The sequence below is a fragment of the Aquarana catesbeiana genome, linkage group LG06 (assembly GCF_042186555.1).
Source record: "Aquarana catesbeiana isolate 2022-GZ linkage group LG06, ASM4218655v1, whole genome shotgun sequence".
Taxonomy (NCBI): domain Eukaryota; kingdom Metazoa; phylum Chordata; class Amphibia; order Anura; family Ranidae; genus Aquarana; species Aquarana catesbeiana.
Window position 1 is genome coordinate 397521444 of NC_133329.1, and position 25776 is coordinate 397547219.

Sequence of the window (25776 nt, forward strand, 5' to 3'; positions counted from 1 at the left end):
CATTTTCCTCCAGTCTTTCTTCCGGGTTCGCAGGCTCCGGCTGTGTGATTGGCTGAAGCAGTGATTGTTTATGCAATACATGGTCACCCCTTAGCGCTCCTTGTAATACTCACTTTAACTTGGCATCCTCTCGCCCTATTGGTTAGGATGCATTAGTATCACACCGCTTATTTTGTTTCATTCATTGTCAAACTTATTGAATACAATACACTTGAAAGTTTTTTGTCACCTTTTAACATGTTTATTTTATTTATTTCTATTTTCCACTTTTGTTTGCCCGTTTTGTGGTTTGGGCATGAACTGCTTACCTGCACACCCTTACCATATATTTGATTTAACACGCATGTGTTTTCCGTATACACTCTTCTTTATGACATGCATCTTTTCAAATGGATTATATTCATTCGGGCCGCCATAAGCGGTAACTATACACACACAGACACCTATTTCCTCTCTTCACCTTGCTGACACAATATCATTGTGTCACTCTTTACTGTTTATAACATACCCAGATCATCTGTTGTATGCCAAGTACTAAGATGATTGTGAGAACAACGCGCAATTCACCATTGCAATTAACCACTTCAATACCGGGCACTTATACACCTTCCTGCCCAGACCAATTTTCACCTTTCAGCGCTGTCGCAATTTGAAGGACAATTGTGCGGTCATACAACACTGTACCCAAACTAAATTTTTATCATTTTGTTCCCACAAATAGAGCTTTATTTTGGTGGTATTTGGTCACCTCTGGGGTTTTTATTTTTTGCTAAACAAATAAAAAAAGACAGAAAATTTAAAAAAAAATAAAAGTTTTGCTTTTGTTTCTGTTAAAATTTTTTGCAAATAAGTAAGCTTTCTCTTTCACTGATGGGCACTGATAAGGCGGCACTGACAAGGAGGCACCGATGAGGTGGCACCAATGAGCAGGCACTGACGATGGGCACTGATATGCGGCACTGATGGGCACTGGTAGGCGGCACTAATGGGTGGCACTGATATGCAGCACTGATGGGCATTGATAGGCTGCAAAGATGGGTTCTTATGGGTGGCACTGATAGGCAGCACTAATGGTTGGGCACTGATAGGCGGCACTGCTGGGCACTGATGCGTGGCACTGATGGGCACTGATAGGCATCCCTGGTGGCACTGGCAGTGGCAGGCATTGTAAGTGGGCACTGATTGGCAGCTGCCTGGGCATTGATTGGCAGCTGCCTGGGCACAGATTAGTTTTTCCTTGGGGGGGTCTAGGGGGGCATACCTGGTGGTCCAGTGTGGTGCCCATCCTGGTGGTCCTGAGCGTTTTCCCTGGTGGTCTTGGGTGGGATCCGAGGTTGGGCTGTGCTGATAAACAATCAGCACAAACCCCCCCTGTCAGGAGAGCAGCCGATCGTCTCTCCTCTACTCGCGTCTGTCAGGCTCTTCCTATGTACATCGTGATCAGCCGTGACTGGACACGGCTGATCACGTGGTAAAGAGTCTCCATCAGAGACTCTTTACCTAGATCGGTGTTGTGGTGTGTCAGACTGACACACCGCAACAACGATCGCCGCGATGCGCGCCCCCGGGGTCAATATCCTGAGGACGTCATGTGAAGCCCAGTCAGGATATTGAAACCACTTTGCCGCCGTCATTTTGCTATATGACGGGCGGCAAGTGGTTAAATAGAAAATGATATACCATGTACGGCGTGACTTGGTGACATGGTTTCTCTTATATAGGGATTGGATATAAACTTCCCAACCCCTCTATGGAGAAAAAACCTAGATTATATACTGAGTTAACATTGAAACAACCCCGGCAGCGCATGGAGGGGGGACTCCTTTCATTAAGATTCTCCCCCTCTTACAATGTCCTAAAAAACGACCCTTACCTCTTTCAGGTGCTCCTGCCCATTTGATTCCCCATTGGGGGGCCTTTAACATGTGACCACTTGTAAGCCTCACAGATCGGGGTCGCCCCCTTGGGTTGAGGGCGTGGACAGGCTCTCAGTGGGTCCAGGATCGTACTTGAGGGGATTGGTTAAGCGAGTCTTCCTGGCGGAAAGGGTAAATACACTGTGATTACATAAATCAAACACGAGACAATGTATACGTAATTAATGAGACTGTGTTGGATATCAAATTATATGAAAATTAGAATATTGAAATCTGTCCTCTTGATGTATTTATAGAAATGTAAGAACACCCTGAAGAAGACCATAACATGAGGTCGAAATGCATTGGGGCATTTCCATACATCGGATGGTGCAATTCCAAGTGCAACAATGTATCACCCTTGGTGTATGACCTTTCCTAGCCTAATTTGTCTCGCCTTGTATATACCAGAGCTCATATTTTAATAAATTTTTTATATATGTTTTGTGTCCAACCAATTTTTGAAATAAATCTGTGATTTTTACAAAATATTTGACTCCTATTTGCTGCAAAAAAGTCCTGTGGGGAACCTTCCACTTTTTTTTCAAAGACTTTAATTGGGGTGTGCAGCCCTCTTAGACTCTCACATATGTGTCGCTCTATGATATATAACAGCCCCCTAGAAAGAAGCACCTCCCCCTATAGATAGCTCAGCTTAATTCCTATAATGTACATATGTCACATCACAGTATACTGTAAGATGTATATACTATATATCCAAATGGGGATGCAACATCCCAACGCGTTTCACACTTAAAAGAGAAGTATGGGTTTGTTTTTGGTTTTTCATTCATACTTACCTAGGTGGAGCTGGATCGAACACCACCGATCGCTCAGTTCTCACAGCTCCCCGAGCAGAGAGCTGGTAACTGTCATTCACAGCTTTCTGCTCTGCCCCCTCCTCGCTCACTGGAGCACTTCCCTGTGGAGGGGGCGGAGCGGCTGGCTTAGGCTCTCAGCGACTCGCTGAGAGCCTGGGGCTGGGTGCCGGTCCAGGAATCTTGCGGATCCCGACTCCATTGTCGTGATGACCCCGAGCCTGGACCAGCTCTGTGACATCAGCAGAAAGCGGATTTCACCCCACTCTCCGCTGAAAATGGGTCACAGGAGTGCAAAACGAACTGCACTCCTGTGATCCATAGAAGTACAACCAAACGAGCTTTGGCTGTACTTCACCTTTTAGGGTAGACTTAAATATGGTTGAGAAACCAATTTTAATACAGTGGAACCTTGGTTAACGAGTAACGTGGTTAACAAGCGTTTTGAAAGACGAGCAACTTTTTTTTTTTAAATCCTGACTCGGTTTGCAAGTGTTGTCTCGCAAAATGAGCAGGATTCAAGCTAATGGGGTGTGCAGTACCGCATTTGGCCAGAGGTGCGGGGGCGCCAGTGGCACTCGGAACGGTTCAGAGCCGTTCAGAAATACTCTGAATCACTCGGAAATACTCGGAAACACTTGAAAATACTCCATTCCTGAGCCTTTCAGAGGGTTTCCCGAGTTCAGCCAAGCTGTCCCCGGGTATTTCTGAGGCTCTCCGGTGCCCCCCCACCTCTGGCCACATGCGGTATTACATGCAATAGAAGTCAATGCGGAACGAATTATCTTCGCTTCCATTGACTTCTATGGGGAAACTCACTTTGATTTGCGAGTGCTTTGAATTAAAAGCATCCTCCTGGAACAGATTATGCTCGTAATCCAAGGTTCCACTGTATACAACTCCAAGGGAGTATAACCCCGAAGGGGTGTATTTAGATCTGATAATAATCTCTCAGAACGTGGCTATGAGCGTAAAAGGCAAAAGGATGAAAAGTATGTAGGAGCGAAGCCCAAAGAACCTGCAAGGAGATCCCAAGACAATGCCCAAGGGGAGTCACAACAACCCATCAATCCCAGATGGTGCAATGGCCTCCATAGATAGAAGTATCCAGGAGACAGATCTTAAAGACCACTGGTCGCTGTACAAGTGCTTCACTTATCTTGGGCAAAGATGTAAAGATCACGCCACTGCACACCAACACCGATACCAGCCCCCAGATAATAGAATAATCTCCCACTAGCAGAAAAAAAATCCTGTATCATGATGGAATGCATGATGTACTTCACCTTTAAGGCTTCTTCGGGGGTTCATAGGGTAGACTTAAATATGGTTGAGAAACCAATTTAAATACAGTGGAACCTTGGTTTATGGAGTAACGCGGTTAACAAGCGTTTTGAAAGACGAGCAACTTTTTTTTTTTTTTTTAAATCCTGACTTGGTTTTCGAGTGTTGTCTCGCCAAACAAGCAAAATTCAAGCTAATGGGGTGTGCAGTACCGTATTTGGCCAGAGCAACGGGGGCGCAGGTGGCACTCGAAATGTTTCAGAGCTGTTCGGAAATACTCAGAAATCACTCGGAAATACTCAGAAACACTAATGCCCCGTACACACGGTCGGATTTTCCGATGGAAAATGTCCGATCGGAGCGTGTTGTCTGCAATTCCGACCGTGTGTAGGCTCCATCGGATATTTTCCATCGGATTTTCCGACACACAAAGTTGGAGAGCAGGAGATAAAATTTTCCGACAACAAAATCCGTTGTTGGAAATTCCGATCGTGTGTACACAAATCCGACGGACAAAGTACCACGCATGCTCAGAATAAATAAAGAGATGAAAGCTATTGGCCACTGCCCCGTTTATAGTCCCAGAGTACATGTTTTACGTCACCGTGTTTAGAACGATCGGATTTTCCGACTTTTATGTGACCGTGTGTATGCAAGATAAGTTTGAGCCAACATCCGTCGGAAAAAATCCATGGATTTTGTTGTTGGAATGTCCGAACAAAGTCCGACCATGTGTACGCCCTATTAGAAATACTCCATTGCCGAGCCTTTCCGAGGGTTTCCCGCGTTCAGCCAAGCTGTCCCCGGGTATTTCTGAGGCTCTCCGGTGCCCCCCCATCTCTGACCACATGCGGTATTACATGCAATAGAAGTCAATGCAGAACGAATTATCTTCGTTTCCATTGACTTCTATGGGCAAACTCGCTTTGATATGCGAGTGCTTTGAATTACAAGAATTCTCCTGGAATTCATTATGCTCGTAATCCAAGGTTCCACTGTATACAACTCCAAGGGAGTATAACCCCAAAGGGGTGTAATTAGATCTGATAATAACCTCTCAGAACGTGGCTATGAGAGTAGAAGGCAAAGGATGAAAAGTATGTAGGAACGAAGCCCAAAGAACCGGCCAAGACAATGCCCAAGGGGAGTCACAACAGCCCATCAATCCCAGATAGTGCAATGGCCTCCATAGATAGAAGTATGCAGGAGACAGATCTTAAAGACCACCGGTCGCTGTACAAGTGCTTCACTTACCGTATATACTCGAGTATAAGCCAAGTTTTCCAGCACATTTTTTTGTGCTGAAAGTGCCCCCCTCGGCTTACACTCGAGTCAAGCACTTTTCTAGTGCAAAGAATTACATTTTCCGAACCGAACCGTATCTCGGGACCACTTGGAGCTAGGAACCCCATATTTGGTGTGCATACCCAGTGGAACTAGCACTACAACATATCTCCAGCTTTGGATATGTTGTAGCACTGGGTTTGCACACCAAATTTGGGGTTCCTAGCACCAAGTGGCCCCGAGATACGGGCCCCAAAGTCGGTCAACTGTGTCCATCTGCAGCAATGTCATTTCGGGACCCTTTGGGTCCAGAGACCCCAAATTTTGGCTGCAGCTAGGGGGCATCTAGGAACCCTTAACTACAGAGTTTGAAGTTTGGGGGACCTATGGCTGCAAATGGGCACAGTGAGGCATGCAAATGGGCATTATTGACCCTCTTTTCCACTTACAGTAGCTGCGCATTTCTCACCCTAGGCTTATACTCGGGTCAATAAGTTTTCCCAGTTTTTTGTGGTAAAATTAGATGCCTCGGCTTATATTCGGGTCGACTTATACTCGAGTATATACGGCATCTTGGGCAAAGATGTAAAGATCACGCCACTGCACACCAACACCGATACCAGCCCCCCAGATAATAGAGTAATCTCCCACTAGCAGAAAAAAAAATACTGTATCATGGTGGAATGCAGAACAGAGAATAAAAACGAAAAAAACAAACAAATTTCCTGAACATTTTGCAGGATAAAAAAATATAATAAATGATGATGTTTATAAAATTCTTGGGTACTGTGTTAAAGTAATGTACATTGACATTGCCAGTGACTTTTCCTCATTCTGGAAGGATGGGAACCTTCAGGTCCCCGAATATCTGGAGAGCTCCTGGTGGGTTTTCGAGCGGCAAGCGTTCTCAGCCATTTGAGCAGCCCGAGAGCAGAAACTGCAGAGAAAACAGATTGTTTTGGAAAGGGACAAAGTTTACACTGTAATTCCTAGCAGATTCGGAAACATGTGGCCTGCATGCTGTATTTCAAGCGAGCGCAGGTGTTTGGCCCCGCAACCTGGACAAGCAACATTTAGCAGGCAGTAAAGTTGAGTGTCAGAGGTCACCGCTTCTCCATTCACACATTAAATGCAGATTAATGGGACAGGAGTCCCCAAAGCGCCCTCCGAGGAGCTTAACGCTAATGTGTTTTCTGTTTTCTCTGCGAAATTAAAACAAATGATAAATTATTCTCTGTCTTCCACCCTTTAGGAAACATCTTTTGTTTTCTTTTAAGACAGAGCATTCCGTTTAAAGAAAACAAAATGGATTCAGCCCACATGGTTGGGTCTAGGGAAGCCTTTCTCAACCTTTTTGCCTTGGAGGAACCCTGGTAACACTTGGGAGATTTCGGGTATCCCTGAAATATTTTTTTTTTGCTTATAAAATATAAAACATAATGGCATACTACTGTATATATCTAAAAGACAATATTGCAAAAATAAAAAAAAATTAATAAATGTCATTTTGGCACACATTGTTTAACCGCTTTCAGACCGATCGCCCACAATGCACTGTATGTCGCTGCCTGCTTTGGGGTCTATAACGCACGTATGCGGGCCCACCCACCAATATCCGCTGTGATTGTACACAGTAGAAGTCTGTCAGCAAGTCCCAGCCAATGATTCATGGCTGGGACCTGCTGATCGGCTGTGTCCAATCACAACCCTGTGTGTGACAATAAACACCGGGCTCAATATAGATGGAATGATCTCTGTTTCTTATCCCTGCAAAGCACAAGCCTTTGGAATGTTTGCACTGATGTAAAGTTATGCCCTGTACACACGGGCGGACTTTTCAAATCCGTCGGACAATCCGACCATGTGTGGGCTTCATCGGACCTGCAGCGGACTTTTTCGGTCGAAAATCAGACGGACTTTAGATTTGGAACATGTTTCAAATCTTTCCGACGGACTCGAGTCCGGTCGAAAAATCCGCTCGTCTGTATGCTGGTCCGATGGACGAAAAACGACTCTAGGGCAACTATAGGCTACTGGCTATCAACTTCCTTATTTTAGTCCCTTCGTACGTCATCACGTACGAATCCGTCTGACTTTGGTGTGATCGTTTTTAGGCAAGTCCGTTCGTTCGAAAGTCTGTCGGAAGTCCGTCAAAAGTCAGTCGGGAAAGAACGTCGGACCTTTGATGTCGAAAAGTCCGGGAGAGAGTGTTCCCGCCCAGGGCTATGGCCTGGGTGGATGGTGTATGTAGAGTTCCTGGCTGCTAGGCCCAAGCCTGGGACTTATCCAGGATGATTCCGGCTGCTAGGCCTGACCGAGGCCCATCCGGGCGTCCAAGTTTTTGCGGAGGAAAGCCTGCCAAAGATCCGGAAACGATTCTAGAGGGATGGAGCATCAGAGGGGACTTTTCATGAGCTGGAGGCTATGAACTGGCTGGGAGGACTTCAGAGAGAACTCATCCAAGGGAATCAATGCATGGAGCAGTGAGTAAAGTTCAGTTACTAGAGGAGACAGCCTGTCCTGCAAAGTACAGATGTGCTGGTTCATGATAAAGGTTCTCATTCCTGTACTGCTGTCTGCCTTATCTCACCTATTTTTGTCTAAGGAGTCTGCCAATCTGCCTATTACAGATCGTTACTAAGGGTATCCTGTGCCCTATTCCCTCTTTCCCACATTTTTCCTGTTTTAGAAATAAACTTCTCTATTGTTTAACCACTTAAGGACCGAGCCTCTTTCTGTGATTTGTTGTTAACAAGTTAAAATAATTTAGTTTTTGCTAGAAAATTACTTAGAACCCCCAAACATTATACATTTTTTTTTCTAACACCCTAGAGAATAAAATGGCGGTCGTTGCAATACTTTCTGTCACACCGTATTTGCGCAGCGGTCTTACAAGAGCGCTTTTTTTTTTTTTAAATACACTTTTTTTAATTAAAAAAATAAGACAACAGTAAAGTTTGCCCGATTTTTTTTAATATTGTGAAAGATAATGTTACGCCGAGTAAATTGTACAAAATTATATATAAACCTCTAAAGGGATTTTTAGGGCAATGAAATTTAATCAAATTTTTGAATAAAAGAATATTTATTTATACCAATAGATTCTTAGAAAATATAAAAATACAAAAATACAAAAATTACATTAATGGTGCAAAGACGAAATTACATGAATAACAATTCCTGGGTTCAAGAAAAGCTTATGTGTACAGCAAGTCGCATTACAGTGAAATGTAATGTAATGTATCGCACTACCCGGTAGAATCACTACAGACGATACCGTAGCGTAGAGTAGTGGGACCTTTGATCCTTACCATGGGAGACTACACCCATCCATGAGATGTTCTGAGAGGATGTAAGTCTATGTGATATTTTCACAATGTGGAAAATGCATGGATACACAAAGTTACAAAAAGTAATATTATCATCTCTGAATCTTTTTACATTGCGATGTATTTCCCTGAAGAAGACTGTATTTGTTGAAACGCGTTGGAATCCACTACTCTACGCTACGGTATCGTCTGTAGTGATTCTACGGGGTAGTGCGATACATCACTTTCCTTCATATACTCTCATTTTTTAGTCCATGTTACACTGTAATGCGACTTGCTGTACACATAAGCTTTTCTTGAACCCAGGAATTGTTATTCATGTAATTTCGTCTTTGCACCATTAATGTAATTTTTGTATTTTTGTATTTTTATATTTTCTAAGAATCTATTGGTATAAATAAATATTCTTTTATTCAAAAATTTGATTAAATTTCATTGCCCTAAAAATCCCTTTAGAGGTTTATATATAATTTTGTACAGATTGATATGGGATGATGGCAATGACACACCCACACCATCAAGGTCATATGTCTTAAAACGCCGAGTAAATTGATACCCAACATGTCACGCTTCAAAATTGCGCCCGCTCGTGGAATGGAGGCAAACTTTTACCCTTAAAAATCTCCATAGGCGACGTTTAAAAAATTCTACAGGTTGCATGTTTTGAGTTACAGAGGAGGTCTAGGGCTATAATTATTGCTCTCAGTCTACCGATCGTGGGGACACCTCACGTGTGTGGTTTGAACACTGTTTTCACATGCGGGCGCTACTCACGTATGCGTTCGCGAGCTCGGCGGAACAGGCGCGTTTAAAATGTTTTTTTTTCTTTATTTTACCTTTTATTTTTACACTGTTTTTTTTTTTTTTTTTTTTTAAATGTGTCACTTTTATTCCTATTACAAGGAATGTAAACATCCCTTGTAATAGAAAAAAAGCATGACAGGTCATCTTAAATATGAGATCTGGGGTCAAGAAGACCTCAGATCTCATATTTACACTAAAATGCAATAAAAAAGAAAAAAAAAATGTTGTAATTTTTTTGAGCTATGTGCGGAAGCGTCCTTTTGATGTCGCTTCCGCCCTGCAATGGTATGGAGACAGATGGGGCCATCTTCCCCTCACTCAGCTCCATACCCATGAAGTATCTGATCACCCTCCGCCACTACCGACGGCTCCAGTAAGCGACGGAGGGCATTGGAGAGCGGCAGGAGGGGGGGCCCTCTCCCGCCGCCGATAATCTCGCTGTGAATTCGCCGCAGAGACCACTATTATTAAAAACTGGACCGCCCGCCAAAGAAGAGGATACCAGGGTTATGGCAGCTAGCTGCTGCCATAACAAAGATATCCCTCTTCAAAGTTAGGACGTATATCGGCGTGCGGCGGTCTGGAAGTGGTTGAAGCATAAAAGTGACTGGCGCCTAACTTCTTTCTTGTTCATCACCCACCATGCCCACAAACCTGCACCCTGAGAATGTAGCTCAGCCATCCCTACCCATCCCTGGTAACCACCATCAGGCTCCCCGGACAGTTGGGGTAGGCGCTACATACATTCCTTCTCAGTTTTGGATATATGTTAATTTTTTCATAGAAACAGAAGACAAATATAAACACAGCTGGAGGCAAATCCACATGGCATATTATCCACACTACGCGGTGATAAATGTAATGTATGGAAATGATCCTCTATCCCCTTTCTATGCCTCAACGCCTCTCTTTCATCTGTGTCCGCTCTCTTCGGACCCGTCTTGTATTTCACAAATTAACTTTTGTTTCATTCTTCAGAATGTTTTCGTTTTAAAATTACAGGTAGTGAGGAACCCCCCGGGGGCCAAGTTTAAAGCTCTTCATAAATTAACACCTGAAGGAACCTTCAATAACACAAGTTCAAACAAATGTGGTTCCCTCCCGAAAAAAAATCTGTAAAAACTCAAGAGTAGAAGAAATTTCTTAGAAAACTTACCCCAAGAACGTGACTTTATTTTCCTTGAAATCCCCGGAGGGGGTCTCACTTTAAAAGGCCTGGTTCACACCTATGCATTTTTTAGTGCATTTTCAGTTTGGCAGATGCACACTACAGTCTATATAACATGGTTTTCCTTAGGATGTAGTTCACATCTGTGCTTTTTATGGAAAGGGCCTGGGACTGTTTTCTGGTTTTTGGTTCCAGAGACTCCAACGTGCATTGAAAAACGCACAATGCACCTGCAATATGCAAACTGCAATCTGCATAGGTGTGAATCGGGCCTGACCCTAGGTTCACACCCATGCGTTTTTTAGTGCGTTTTGCTGTTTGCAGAAACGCACTACAGTCCATTTAACATGTTTTCCTAGTTCACATCTATGCGCTTTGTGGCCGGTGCGTTATTGGAATAGGTCGGGGACTTTTTTCCCACAATTTTCGGGTAATAGACTTCACTGGAACGGCACCAGAAACGCAAGTGTTGTGTTTGTGATGTGATTTTTGATGGGTTTTGTGTTTTAGCACTGTAAATAGGTGGTTGCTAAGCAGGGGGCCGGGAAGCCGGCCGCCGTGTCCTTAACAACCAAGGAGTCATCAGCTTTCCCGCTGAAAGCTGAATGTAAAAAAATTAAAAAATTGCCAGCAAATAAATTAGCGAAAAAAATGGCATGGGGTTCCCCACCCCCAAGTCCATACCAGGCCCTTTGGGTCTAGTATGGATTCCCCCATGGCAATTTTTTTTTTTTTAAATGGCGTGGGGTCCCCCCCAAAATCCATACCAGACCCTTATCCGACCTTGCTGCCTGGCAGGTCAGGAAAGGGAGGGGACGAGCGAGCGTCCCCCTCCTGAACCACACCAGGCCGCATGCCCTCAACATGGGGGGGGGTAACGGCTCTCCAGGCGACGTTATTGGATGGCCACGCCCCATGCCTACATAAGAGGTGCCAGACAGTGGGAACATCACAACGGAGAAAGACAGCTTCACGACAAGACCAGATTTTTTTTGTTTTTTTACAGGTAACTGGGGGAGATGGCGGCGGCGAGGAAGAAGATGACAGTGGGAGAAGACGGCATGTGGAGAAGACAGCACCGTTGAGAAGACGGCGGAGGAAGAAGAAGATGGCACCGGGAAAGACGGTGGCAGGAGAAGACAGCTCAGAGCTATTTTACTAAGAAAGGACTTGTCGAAAACCGTTTTGATGTTTTTTTTTACATTTCACTGCTTTTTCAGGTGAATGGGTAGGGATATGATGTACCTGGTACCCATTCACATAGGAGGGGCTGGGATCTGGGGGCCCCCTTCTTAAAGGGGGGCTTCCAGATTCCGATAAGCCCCCCGCCCGCAGACCCCAACAACCACCAGCCAGGGTTGTCGGGAAGAGGCCCTTGTCCTCTTCAGTATGGGAACCCACCCCCCCCCCCCTATGTTGAGGGCATGCGGCCTGGTTTGGTTGAGGAGGGGGGGGGGGGGGCGCTCGCTCATGGTATGGGCCTGGGGTGGAACCCCACACCATTTTTTTTTTTTTTTTACATTCAGATTTCAGCGGGGAAGCCCGCTGACAGCTGATGACTCATCAGTTGTTATGGACGCAGCCTCCTCCTTAGCAACCAGCTATATACAGTGTGTTTACAGTGCGTTTAAGGAGAGAAAAAAACCCAAAATGCACGAAAACTGCATGCAAAAAAGCATAAAAAGCGCTGGTTTAAAAACGCAAAATGCACTGCAAAATGTGCCTGAAAAACGCATCAAGCGCAGCCGCATAGATGTGAACGTAGATTAAATGGATGATTTTGTTCAGTGAAAAGGGGGAAAAGGTGGAAGACAGATGATATATTTTTTTTTTTTTTTTTTTACGCCAGGACTTATTAACAATTTTATTAGTTCAGAAGACACACACTGAGACTTTGAAGATTATGCAATGCCGTCAAACTCCATTCAGACAGGTGTTTGTCCTGGCGCCTGAAGGCAAATCGGCAATGATGAGCCGGCGTTGTGGAAAGTGTTTTGTGATTTTTAACTTTTAGATGGTAACTATTTATAAACTGGAAGTAGAAATGTGAAAAGGGCAACAAAGTTTAAGTATCAAAGTGGAAACTCAATTCGGTTTTAGTGAGGAAGGTCCACAAAATGCATTGGCTTTTTTTTTACCTAGTATTGGAATAGATTTGAATCTAAAGAAGAATTCCAGGTAGGGATATTTCATGGAGTTACATTGGTCCAGCTTGGGCCAATTATATCCATGGCTATACCATACCTGGCTGATGCCCCTGGATCCTGGAAATAATGTGTAATTAGGTCTCGGGCAGCGCTTCCTCCGGGCGGCGGCTTCCCCTGCGTCTCCTCCTACTTGGCTTCTGCATCTACTCCCTCCTCCTCCTCGGCAGCCAATAGAATCGCCTCTCCTCTCGGCCAATCGGGTGACAAGTCTCAGGACCCGCTTCCTGATTGGCCAGGAGGGAGGAGACTCAGGAAGAGAATAGCGAATATTAATTAGTTATTGTCACACAACTGGGTGGGCTCACCCTTCTTTGAAGCCTATTATAGCCTCAATCACGTGCTTGTAAAAAAAAAAAAAAAAAAAACCACATTGGAATCTATGCGTCCGGCGCCATGCATGTAGATTAGGGGCTGGGAGCACCCTGTATGGACGGGCCTCCATTCCTATAGGAGGGCCAGACTGTGGCCAGTGGAAATAGAAAATGCCTGGGGCTTGGTAATCAGTGAAATTAAAATAAAATTACATAGTGTCTGTGGTCAACAGGAGGAGGAATAGCCTGGGATTAGTGGGAGGAATAGTGCCTCATCGTTGGGGTCAGTGGGAGGAATAGTGCCCAATTTTTGGGGTCAGAGGAAGGATTAGTTCCCCATCGCTGGTGTCAGTGAAAGGAATAGTGCTCTATCATTGGTGTCAGTAGAAGGAATAGAGCTCATTCATTGGTGTCAGTGAAGAAATGAGTGTCTTATCATTGATGTCAGTGGACGGAAAGTGCTGCATTGTTGCAGCCAGTGGAAGGGATAGAACCCATTCATTGGTGATAGTGGAAGGAATAGTGCCACGTCGTTGGTATCAGTGGGAGAAAAAGAGTTCCAACATTTATATCAGTGGAAGGAATAATGCCCCATTGTTGGTATCAGTAGAAGGAAAACAAACCCACCTTTGGTGTCAGAGAGCAGAAATATGCTCCACTGTTTGTGTCAATGGAAAGAACGGTGCCTCGTTGTTGGCTGGAATAGTGCCCCAAGGCCCAGCTAAAGACAGGCAAAGGGGCCGTATCCGGCCAACGGCCGCAGTTTGGAGATCACTGCTCTATGGTTTCCTGGGTCTCTGGGGCAGCGATCTGGTTAGATGCTGGCCACCCACATGACTCTGGTGGCCATCTTAAGTGTGAAAGAGTCTGGCTCCTGGGTTTGGTGTAGTAGTGAAGGGACAGTTCAACCGTCTGTCAAGCATAGTATTAGCAGTAGGAAAAGCTTAGGTTTCCACCACTCTCCTTGGACACTCTCCTTGGACACCTTCCCATTAGGGCTCAGACAGAAGCTGTCAGTTCGGCTGAAACCTGCTCTGCTACATGCTGTTGGCATCCATGAGTGTTCCTACACCCACCCACAAACGGAAGTAGACACCACAACTCTAGATCACATGAGTGGCTGTCCTGCTGCATTGTGAACACAGGTCGGCCACTCGGCATGGGCCCCGTTCAGTGAATTAGCATTTTATGAGTAAATGCAAAGTTTTCTTCGATTGGATGCAATGAAGAAGTGTAACAATGATGTCACTCTCTCCACCTTGTCTAATCAGAGAACACTTTGCATTCAATCAGAAAATGCAAAGCTTTCTCTGAATGGCGCCCATGCCGAGTGGCTGACCTCTTGTGTTCAGAATTCATCAGGGCAGCTGCTTGGCACGGGCCTGCATGGGTGGGTGCAGTGTGGTGCGGCGACGGCAATAACATACACTTAGTCTGGATGCAATTGAAAGAACTTGTATTGAAGTCAAAGTAAAGCAGTTCACAACAAGCTTTGCAGAAGGAAGCCCAACCAGGAAAAATCACGGATGACAGCAGCATGTAGTGGAGCAGGTTTCAGCCGAGCTGACAGTGTTTGTCATGAGGGGCAGAATGCGGCCTGGCCAGTCCAAACCCAAGTTTCCAGGAATAGTGATGGATCCCTATGCTTTCACTACTCATCTGGAACCTTTCCCTGCCGCTAATATTGTTCCTGGCAAATGGGTAAATTGTCCCTACGCTATCCACATACCAGGGTCCTAAATAGACTCTGCCTGACCCAAGATGGCCATCAGAGTCACATGGGCTGACAACTCTCTTGATTATGGTCTGCTTTGACCCCTGCATGGTCCATCTTTTTATGTCACCTGCCTTGACCAATGCCTGAACCTGACTATTCTCTTGTTTGTCATCTGCCTAGAACCTTGCCTGGATCTGACTACTCTCTTGTTTGTTGCTTGCCTCAACCATTGCCTCTCTTGTTTGTCACCTGTCTCGAACATTGTCTGGACCTGGCTACTCTCTTGTTTGTTGCCTGCTTCTACCCTTGCCTGGACCTGACTACTCTCATTTGTAACGCGTCCCAACCCTTGCCTGGATTTGACTACTCTCTTGTTTGTTGCCTGCTTCGACCCCTGCCTGGATTTGACTACTCTTTTTTTTTTGTCGTCTGCCTCAACCCTTCCCTGACTACTCTCATTTATTGCGTGTCTCAACCTTTGTCTGAACCCGACTACTCTCTTGTTTGTCACCTACCACAATCTCTGCCTGGACTCTCTTCTTTACCACATCTGGGAACATTTGCCACAGCTTAACCCTTCTGTTCCAATATACCCTTGGTGGATCATTCCTTAGGACTGGTACTTGGTGACAGTTTTGCAGCAGAAAAAAAAATGAGGACCACCAGGGTCTCTTGCCTATCTCCACTATTAGGAGCTCTGGTGAAGAACAGTTGGTACTTAGACTCTTCACATTGGGTGAGCTCTGCCATTGGGCACCATAACATCTGTGGGGAAATTTCTTCTGACACCCTTTTCTTTCTCCAGAACAGGAAGTGAAGGGAAATCTCCCCAATAGGTTTGAACGTTCTCCAATGCTAGCCACACCAAAAAAGTTTTAACTTTTTTTTCCAGTCAATTTTTATTGAGTTTTAAGAGAAGGCATACAGCACTAGACAATTTCACAGCACAATAACAATGAACAGAATTCCGCTAACGTATTCGTAAAGTGTAGTATGACACACACAATGCTACTAGTGTCATACATCTGGTAATCATGTTGCAAGTCATTGAACAGGCTGAGTATAGCAAGTAAACCACTACAAAATAAACTAAAATGAAATATGAAGAGAAGTTCCTTATTCCAAGGCCCCTACTGTAGTATATGTATCAGACTTTTCATAGATGGGGGTCTTTGGGCCTTGGGTAAGACACTCACCGCTTCTTTGTAGGTTTAGATTTAACACGTCGGAGGGGAGATGTAAGGATAAGAAGAAAAAAAAGGGGGGCGGTGGTACTAGTGAGGCAATGGGGGTTCATATGGGACTGTGGGTGTTATAAGTGGCCTTTGAAGGTAAGGGTAAGAAAGGGGGACAGTAATTCCCATCTTCTTTCACGCCCAAGGAATGATTGGACAGCTATGCTAGGTGCCTCTTGTAATCATCTGTCATGATGAAATGTGTCCAACAGGACCATGTGTCCAGGAGGGGGGAATCTTTCGCTTGATGGACAAGTTCCTCCATTTCTGAGATTTTTGTGATTCATTGAAACCAGTCTGCAATGGTCGGGGGAAATGGACGAACGCCATCGGGCTGGGATGCACAATCTGGCCGCGTTTACCAGATGCATGGCTAAAGAGTGTAGGTATGGTTTTTTTTTTTTTGGTATTGTCTAGTGGTGCAGCAGAAATTGTGCCGGTGAGTACTCTAACGCGAAGGTGGTGATTTTAATTGTGAGACGGTGGACTTCTATCCAGAATGGTTGGATTTGAGAGCAGGACCACCAGATGTGCAAAAGCGATCGCAACTCTTCACCACAGCGCCAGCACTGGAAGGGGCTTGTAGGCGAGATATTTTGTAGCTTGAGGGGAGGCCTATACCATCTGGAAAAAAATTTTAATCTGTTTTCTTGCGTGTGGATGTTTACTGTCCCCTTGTGAATATATGTGTATATATTTTCCCACTCAGGTTCGGAGAGATCTAAGGATATGTCTTGTTCCCACCTGCGGCTTGCTGTATTAGATTTAGTGTCATAATAGGCAAAGAGCATAGCATATAAGTCAGAGATTAGGTGTCTTTGGGGTTTTAGTCTTAAACATGTTGACTCGAATGGTGTGAGCTGTCTGGACCAGTCGGTTCAAAAGTTTTAACTTTACCTTTATTACAGCCATGGCCAAACGTTTTGAGAATGCACAAACATTAATTTTCACAAAGTCTGCTGCTTCAGTATTTTTAGATCTTTTTGTCAGATGTTACTCTGGTAGACCGAAGTATAAATACAAGCATTTCATAAGTGTCAAAGGCCTTTATTGACAATTGCATTAACTTTATGAAAAGAGTTAATATATGCAGTGTTGGCCCTTCTTTTTCAAGATCTGTGCAATAAGCCCTGGCATGCTGTCAATCAACTTCTGGGCCACATCCTGACTGATGGCAGCTCATTCTTGCATAATCAATGCTTGGAGTTTATCGGAATTTGTGGGATTTTGTTTGTTCACCCATCTCTTGAGGGTTGACCATATGTTCTCAATGGGAATACGTTCTGGAGAGTTTCCTGGCCATGGACCCAAAATTTCGATGTTTTGTTCCCCAAGCTACTTAGCTATCACTTTTGCCTTATGGCAAGGTGCTCCATCATGCTGGAAAAGGCATTGTTCCTCACCAAACTCTTCTTAGATGGTTGGGAGAGTCACTCTCAGAGGATGTTTTTGTACCATTCTTTATTCATGGTTGTGTTCTTAGGCAAAATTGTAAGTGAACCCACTCCCTTGGTTGAAAAGCAATCCCACACATGGCCTCAGGATGCTTTACTGTTGGCATGACACAGGACTGATGGTAGCACTCACCTTTTCTTTTTTTTTTTTAATTCCTTTATTTTGATATACAGAAGGCATAGAAATACAGTCTAGGTTACAGCAGGTTACGTATTCCATACAAAAATACTTTTGAATCATATGAAGTATGACTGTAGCCCAAAATCCAAGTTATTTACCAAACAAATATGGTAGCATAGATATGTTCTAGCCAAAAGTATATCTGTTTCATACATAATATATTATATCAAGGTTGCCTACCAACGGGCCTCCTTGCAAAAAACTTAATTTGTTTATGAACAGTTTTGATATATATTATAATATTTAAACCTTTAAAGACAGATATGTCTCTTGCTATACAGGTAAATGTTACCTGCTCACCTCAAAAAATGTCGTTCACATTGTATTCGTTATCGCCGTCACCACGGCTGCTTAGTGAGCTGATCGAAACACAAGATACTAAGGAGAAGAAAAGAGTAGAAGGTGGAAGGAAAGGCGGGGTAGGAAAAGGGAAGGGGAGGCATGAAAGGGTGAGAAGAGGGCAAAAAAGAAGGGGTTGTAAAGGAATGGCTGCGACACCGCCCCCAACTCGATCCCACCTGTCACACCCCAGAGGGGTGTACACATATATCTGTTTCAATGGGGTCCTTGGGGTTGTATCTCAGGTAGGCGGAGATTGTGTCTCTGCCATGTCCTGCAGATATGCGTCTGTACCAACAAAATATCTCCAGGGTCTCCATTTGTCAATAAATTGTTCCTCTTTGTTTTGTAGAGTTGCCGTCAGTTCCTCCATACGTAAAATACAGTTAACTTTTGAGTACCACAGGACCCTGGTCGGAGGGAGAGGATTCCGCCAGAGCGCCGGAATGCATGTCCTAGCTGCGTTTAGGAGTTGCATTGTCAATGTTTTCTTGTACTTTTGAATCAGTCTCGTGGTCAGGTGTAGGAGACATGCGGCCGGGTTATCTTTGAGATCGACCGAGGTCAGACTTTGAATAGTCGAAGTCACCTCCTCCCAAAAAGGTCTCAGGAGTGGGCACGACCAAAAGACGTGAAGCATACTTCCCACTTCCCTGTCACATCTCCAACACCTATCCGACAGCGATGGGTTCATTTTATGTAACACATATGGGACTCTGTACCACCTGGTCAGGATTTTATATCCCGCTTCTTGATAATGGCTCGCAATCGAGGACTTATGTGCTAAGACCAAGACCTTCTCTCTTTGCTGAGTGGAGAACTGAGTCTCCAGGTCCCTTTCCCATTTCAGAAGGAACTCTGGAGTTGAGTCCCCCCCCTGGCCCGTGAGAAGACTGTATAAGAATGACAGTGTGTGTCTGGTTCCCCAGATTTGCAGAGAGATTCCAGGGGAGTGTGGCCCTGAGGGACATAGGGTAGTTTCTGGAGGGTCTTCAGATAGTGTCTAAGTTGAAGAGTGCTGAAGCTGTCTAATGGAGGATCTATGAGTCTGGAGAGTGTGGAGGCAGTTGGGAATTCTCCCCGGGGCCAAATCTCACCTAGGGACTGTTTCTCATAAATCGTTAATTGTCTCAATCGGCGACTTGTGAGTCCGGGGGTAAAGTCCGGGTTACCTATAATCGGCGTCATGGGTGAGGGTAGCGGTGATATATCTGTGGTGCGGAATATTTTCCTCGCCACCCGGAGGGTGGCCCCTATTAGCGGGTGAGATTTCACGTCTACCGGCGGAGTGGACATGAGCCACGGGGATGGGAGTAAGGGAATAGAGGAATCTTCAATTTCCATTCCCACCCATTGTTTGGAGTCCCTGTTACAGTGCCAATCGGCAATCCTGGCTAAGTGAACCGCTTGGTAATATCGAGAGATATCCGGGAGACTCCCCCCTTTTCTTTGGGTTTGGTCAGTGTTTGTATTTTCGCTCTGGGGGATTTATGAGACCAAATAAACTCTCTAATGATAGACTGAATTTGCTTAAAGAAAGTAGTTGGTAACTGGATCGGTAATGTTTGAAGTACATATAAAATCCGGGGTAGGGCTGTCATTTTCAGGGCGGTACAACGCCCAAACCAGGTCAAGGTAAGTTTGTGCCATGTCTGGAGATCTATCTTAAGTCTCTGAAGTAGGGGTACGAAATTGCTGGTGTACAGGTGCGCCAAGTCCGGGGTGATGTCCACCCCCAGGTAGCGGATAGATTTCTCCGCCCACCTAAAGGGGAAGGATTTGCTCATGTTTACAGCTTCCCTAGCTGGTAATGTGATATTCAACACCGCGGACTTGGCACAATTGACTTTGAAATTTGATAATTCCCCATATACCCTAAGAGCTGACAAGATGTTGGGTAGAGTGATCTGTGGGTTGGAGACGAAAAAAATCAGATCGTCGGCGAAGGCTGCGATTTTGTGATGTCCAGAGGGCTTAGTAATTCCCGTTATATTAGGGTTCCCACGGATGCTACACATGAACGGTTCGAGGGTGAGAATGAAAATCAGTGGGGACAGGGGGCACCCCTGTCTCGTCCCGTTTGAAATGTCAAAGAATTCCGAACGCCACTCGTTGACCCGTACCGCCGCCGAGGGAGCCGAGTACAAAGATGATATCCAGCCTCTCATGTTTGGGCCCATACCAATATGCTCCAGGGTGGCCCGCATAAAATGCCAGGCCACCCTATCAAAAGCCTTCTCTGCGTCCGTGGAGAGGAGCAGAAAAGGCTTCTGGACTGATCTCGCTTCATGTATAAGATTGAGAACTCTAATAGTATTGTCTCTCGACTCCCTCAGCGGCACAAACCCTGCCTGGTCCAGGTGGACCAGTTGTGGGATATGCGGTAAGATTCTATTGGCGAGGATTTTGGAAAATAATTTCAGATCCATGTTAAGCAACGCAATCGGGCGGTAGTTACTGCAGTAATTGGGATCCTTCCCTTCCTTTGGGATCAGGGATATAAATGCCCGTAGGGAGTCTACCATGTTGGTACTACCCCCCTTTAATGTGTTGTATGCTTTCAGAAAGTGTGGCGATAAGTTGGGCTCAAAGGTCTGGTAATAGGTCAGGGTGAAGCCATCTGGCCCCGGTGCCTTCCTGGGCTTCGTTTGTGCCACTCACCTTTTCTTGTCCGGACAAGGTTTTTTCTGGATGCCCCAAACAATTGGAAAGGGAATTCATCAGAGAACACAACTTTAACCCAGTCCTCAGCAGTCCAATCCCTGTACCTTCATTCTATGAATAGTGTAGGACCCACTGATAATGGGGTACTTTGACGCAGTAGTGGACTTAAGCACTATATGGCCATATGGTGTGACCAAATACCCATATTTTTTGCTGAATATGTTCAGGTGCTTTAAAGGGGTTGTAAAGATAAAAATGTTTTAACCTATTACCACTCACTGTTACATACTGATTGTTAATAATTTGATGATTTCCTCCCAAAATATTTTATTACTTGTAAAATTTGTATGTAAAAATTGTCCTCCTCCTATCCTCCAGCGATTCTTTCCTCTACTTCCAGGTTTGCGGTGCGCGTGCATTAAAGCAACGTCACGGCAACCACGGAACTACCTTTCCCATTATGCTTAGCGGCATCGCGCATGTGCAGTTCCCTTTTTTCTATATTTCATCTAACGAGAACGAGCAACGTTCTCGTTCACACGCAGCACGAATGAAACGCCCATTCCCGCCTCCCCAGCCTCCTCAGCAAAGGGGTGGAGTCAAGGCGGGGCAGTAAAGATTAGTGCAGATTAAAAATAAGGCACATGAGGCGGCGCTGCGGCGTCATAGATACGCCCACTAACCCCCAGCTCCTGTGCCTCTGTGATACGTAGGGCTGTAGTGCTAGGGAGGGGGCCAGCACATTCACTCACCACCAGGCAAAACGGCTCGAATGACAGTGACAAGCTCCATGAAGACTAACAGGAAGTGAGGATTTCAAACAAGGATTAGTGACATTTAGAAGAGAAATCGAAGGAACAGGTAAGTGAACTAGCACTGCATTAGCTTAAAGGAAGCTAGTTAGCAAATAAAAAATGTACCTTTACAACCCCTTTAAATAGCCTTGCAGGAGTTAAATGTCATTTTTGTATGTGTGTAATCTTTTGCTCTGTTTGTATGGTCTTATAGCAGCAATCTTTCGCAGAATATCAGTCTGTCCCTGATGTTTTCCCTGGAGAGAAGTGGCTTCTTTGCTGCCCTTCTTGACACCAGTCCATCCTCCAAAAGTCTTCTCCTCACTATGCGTACAGATGTCCTCACACCTGCCTGCTGCCATTCCTGTGCAAGCTCCGCACTGGTGGTGCCACCGATCCCGCAGCTGAATCAACTGTAGGAGACGGTCCTGGCGCTTGCTGGACTTTCTTGGGCGCCCTGAAGCCTTCTTTACAAATGCAGTGGAAATGTTTTTATGGGATTAAGTTAGGTACCTTAATGGCAAAGATGTGCTTTGCAATTAATTGCAATTTATCTGATCACTCTTCATAACATTCTTAAGTATATGCAAATTGCCACCATAAAAATGGAAGCAGCAGACTTTGTGAAAATTAATATTTGTGTAATTCTCAAAACTTTTGGCTACGGCTGTAGACAAAATGCTGTTCATGGCTCCCTTTAGTATTGCTCACATCCTAGGCAATTGGCCATGTCATCTCAACCATTCCCATTGGCTGATCTTCCCATATAGCAGAGATCATGTGACCAGATGCCTAGGCCTTGAGTTATATGAGCTGTATCAAGGGGCATTTGAGGGAACCTAATGTAATGCAAGGTGTTCCACCTTATATAAATATATCCTGCAGTGCAACAGTTAAACGACATGGAAAGCATTGTGTCATTCTTTCAAAACAGAATGTGTTTAATTTGATCTTGTTTAATCTCTTCCTAGAACGATGAAAGATTCGAGCAGAATGGCGATGCCCATTGCTTATCGTAGTGGAATCTTGTGTTTGTGTAACAGCAGGGTATGAGACTACGAAATATTTCTATAGTGAGTATTGTGTCATCGGCGAAACAAGCATGTCGTGTTATCTTTTCCTCTCTTTCATGGTCGGTGCTGGCTCATTACATCATCAGCGTAAACACGGCCGGGAGAAAAGAAAGTTTGTTTGCTTTCTGGGTTATTTTTAAAGCGAAACGTGAAGTGCCTGCAGCCATACAAGGTGCAAAGCTCTGTGACGCTGCTCTCCCGGGGGCCTCTGCGACAGGTGAGGAGATGTCCCAACATCTGCAATAAGATTGTAAAGAGGACCAGCCATGAATGGGCCCAATGCAAGAAACCGAATACTCCGTCTCATGAAGAAGAATATTAAAGTATAACTCAATTTTGTTTTAAACTAAAAATAGAAGAGGCCAACAATATTAAAAATGTAATCCAAAACTGTCCACTGCACTAATAAACTTTTGCCACTAGATGCCTCCTGTGAAGGACCCCCATACTCAAGAGGAGTATGTCCGCCATATAAGCTTCCCTTGTCCAGTACCAGCATGATCCAAGTTCCCACACAGTCACTTGTCGAGGCATCAGAGTAGGGTGGTAAGAAGCATAAGACTGTTTATTCAAACACAGGCACAGAGATATACACTCAGGGGACAATCCCCCTTCTTTGCATAATGACACAGGGCGGGGTAAACTTTACCCCCTCCAGTAACATGAGACACAGGTATATTCAACTTTCCAGCACTAGACCATCTTTAGGAGGGGCTGCTGGAGAAATCCCCCCCTCCCTCTCTAGCATCTAATCCACATACACATATACATCCCAGAATACTTTGCTCCCAAGGCAGACAGAAACAATAGAACAATGGGATACAGGCACTCAACAAACACATAGCAAGATCCACCCCTCCTCAAACTATCTAGCAATGGTCTGAGACGAAAAGTGGAATTATTTATCTTCGTATATTTCTTGAGGGATATTGTTCAGAAATATTACTGTCCCAAGTGGAAGATCCCCTTCATTCTTTCAACACAAACCACACATATAAGACTCAGGATAACAGGGATAAAAAGAAATGCAGAGTCCGGTGTGGTTGTACGGTGAGTCTGGTGCAGACCTGACTGGAGTTCTCGGTCACCCTGTGCCCCTAATAGACACAGGGTGACTTTCACATAGGTGGGGCCGGGGGAGCTGGACAAGGAGTTTCCCAACTTAGGTAAGCTGGGTTCCACAAGCCCTCCGCCCAAATAGACTCCCGTCACACCGCCAGTATTTCAGGTTGAATGACAACCAGTGTCATTCAGCTCGCTTACCCTGAGTCGAGGCTGTTATGCACCTGCCCCTGGATCATCAGGCAGCCAGGGCTTGGAGTATTTCCCCCACCCCATCACCAGAGGAGAGGAGGAAGGAGCCCAACTGCACAGTCACACACATGGTCATTGGCCATATGAGTACTATGTGACTCTGGAACATCTGGGAGTTTGGCTTTGTTCCATTTGGAAATGTCCCTGTGTTGTGGTTCGTTTATGTAGCTGTGTGCATTGTAAACTGCGTGCCTGATATATACATCTTCTCTGGGACTTTTGTTTTTAAATTGGGTCCATTTCTATACCTCTTTGGCTCTCTCCGCACCCCTACAGGCTGGTTGGAAAAAGTGGCCAGCCACAGAACCAACCATCGGTTGACTGTTTGGTTGTGGTTGGTGTTAGGCTGTAGATCAGTGGTCTCCGAACTGTAGCCAGGGGGCCGGATGTGGCCCTTTGCTTGCCCTTATCTGGCCCTTGGGGCACTAATCTTCCATCTGACACCACTGATGGGGCACTATTCCTCCAATTGACACCACTGATGGGGCAGTCTTCCTCCCACTGACACGATTGATGGGGCACTATTCCTCCCACTGACACTAATGATGGGGCACTATACCTCGCGCTAATACCAATAATGGGACACTATTCCTTTCACTGACACCAACAATGGGGTACTATTCCTCCCACTGACACCAATGATGGGATACTATTCCTCTCACTAATACCAATGATATTCCTCGCACTGACACTGATGAAGCACTATGCCTCCCACTAATACCAATGATGGGACACTTTTCCTTGCACTGACACCAATGATGAAGCACTATTCCTCCCACTAATTCCTCACACTAATACCCACTAATACCAATGAGTACCATGTTTCTTTACAATTGTTTGGATTGGGACACTATTCCTTTCACTGACACCAACAATGGGGAACTATTCCACCCACTGACACCAATGATGGGATACTTTTCCTCTCACTAATACCAATGATATTCCTTGCACTGGCACCAACGATGGGACAATATTCCTCGCACTGACAACAATGATAAGGCACTATTCCCCCCCACTAACTCCAACAATGGGGCACTATTCCTCCCACTGATACCAAGAATGGGGCCTTGTTTACTCCCACTGACACCAGGACATATTTTACTCCCACAGGCCACAGTCCGGCTCCTCTAAAGCCTGAAGGACAGTAAACTGGACCTTTGTTTAGAAAGTTTGGAGACTTCTGTTGTAGCTGGACCTTGATTTATTATCAGAATACACATAAAAGCACATTTTTCAGTCCCGAAGAAGCAAGATTACCGTAAAATGCGTAGACTAAGCCAAATATATTACATTGGGCTTTCTGTGGCTTTCAAACATATGTCTGTTGCAGTTAAGAAGATCCTGTTCATTGTATGTACTGGTGGTATTTTAACATTTTGCACATAATAAAATCTCATTCTTTACCTTGGTATTAGTTGTAAGCACGATCAATGAAAAATTCCTGGAGTCCATATTGTCCTCTGTATACCATGTTTCTTTACAATTGTTTGGATTGGGACGATGCCCCGTGGAAACATTTTACTGACATACTGGAATTGACTTCATATATTTTTGATAATTTTTAATATTTTTCTTTAATACTTCTCCAGCAGTCCTCTCTTTTCCTTCTTCAAGAGCTTTGGCCTCCAGAAAAATCTTCTGCATTCAATACTTATCAATGTGTTTGGATGCTGCATTCCCTTTCAGGCTCCGTGGTTCCATCTGCCGGCCCCTAAGTCACCATAAGGGACAGTAAAGACACAGGAGCCAGGGCTAACTTTAATGGTGGCCCCACTGGTAGGTTATGTATAATTTCACTTACCTCTGCCCCTGCTCTGTTTGGCCACCGGGAGAGAAGAAAAATACCTGGAACATCTGGGAAAGGGAGAACATGCAACTAGGGAG

The 25776-nt window shown here is 44.9% G+C and overlaps 1 protein-coding gene across 1 annotated transcript in view; it reads right to left on the reverse strand.

The window, feature by feature from the left end:
* Window positions 1–22919: 22919 nt before the first annotated feature.
* Window positions 22920–25776, reverse strand: part of LOC141148078 (forkhead activin signal transducer 3-like) — a 54413-nt gene continuing 51556 nt past the window's right edge. Inside the window, exon 5 of the mRNA XM_073635230.1 lies at window positions 22920–22924. Within this exon, the coding sequence (XP_073491331.1) occupies window positions 22920–22924 (5 nt within the window). The remainder of the gene's footprint in view (window positions 22925–25776) is intronic.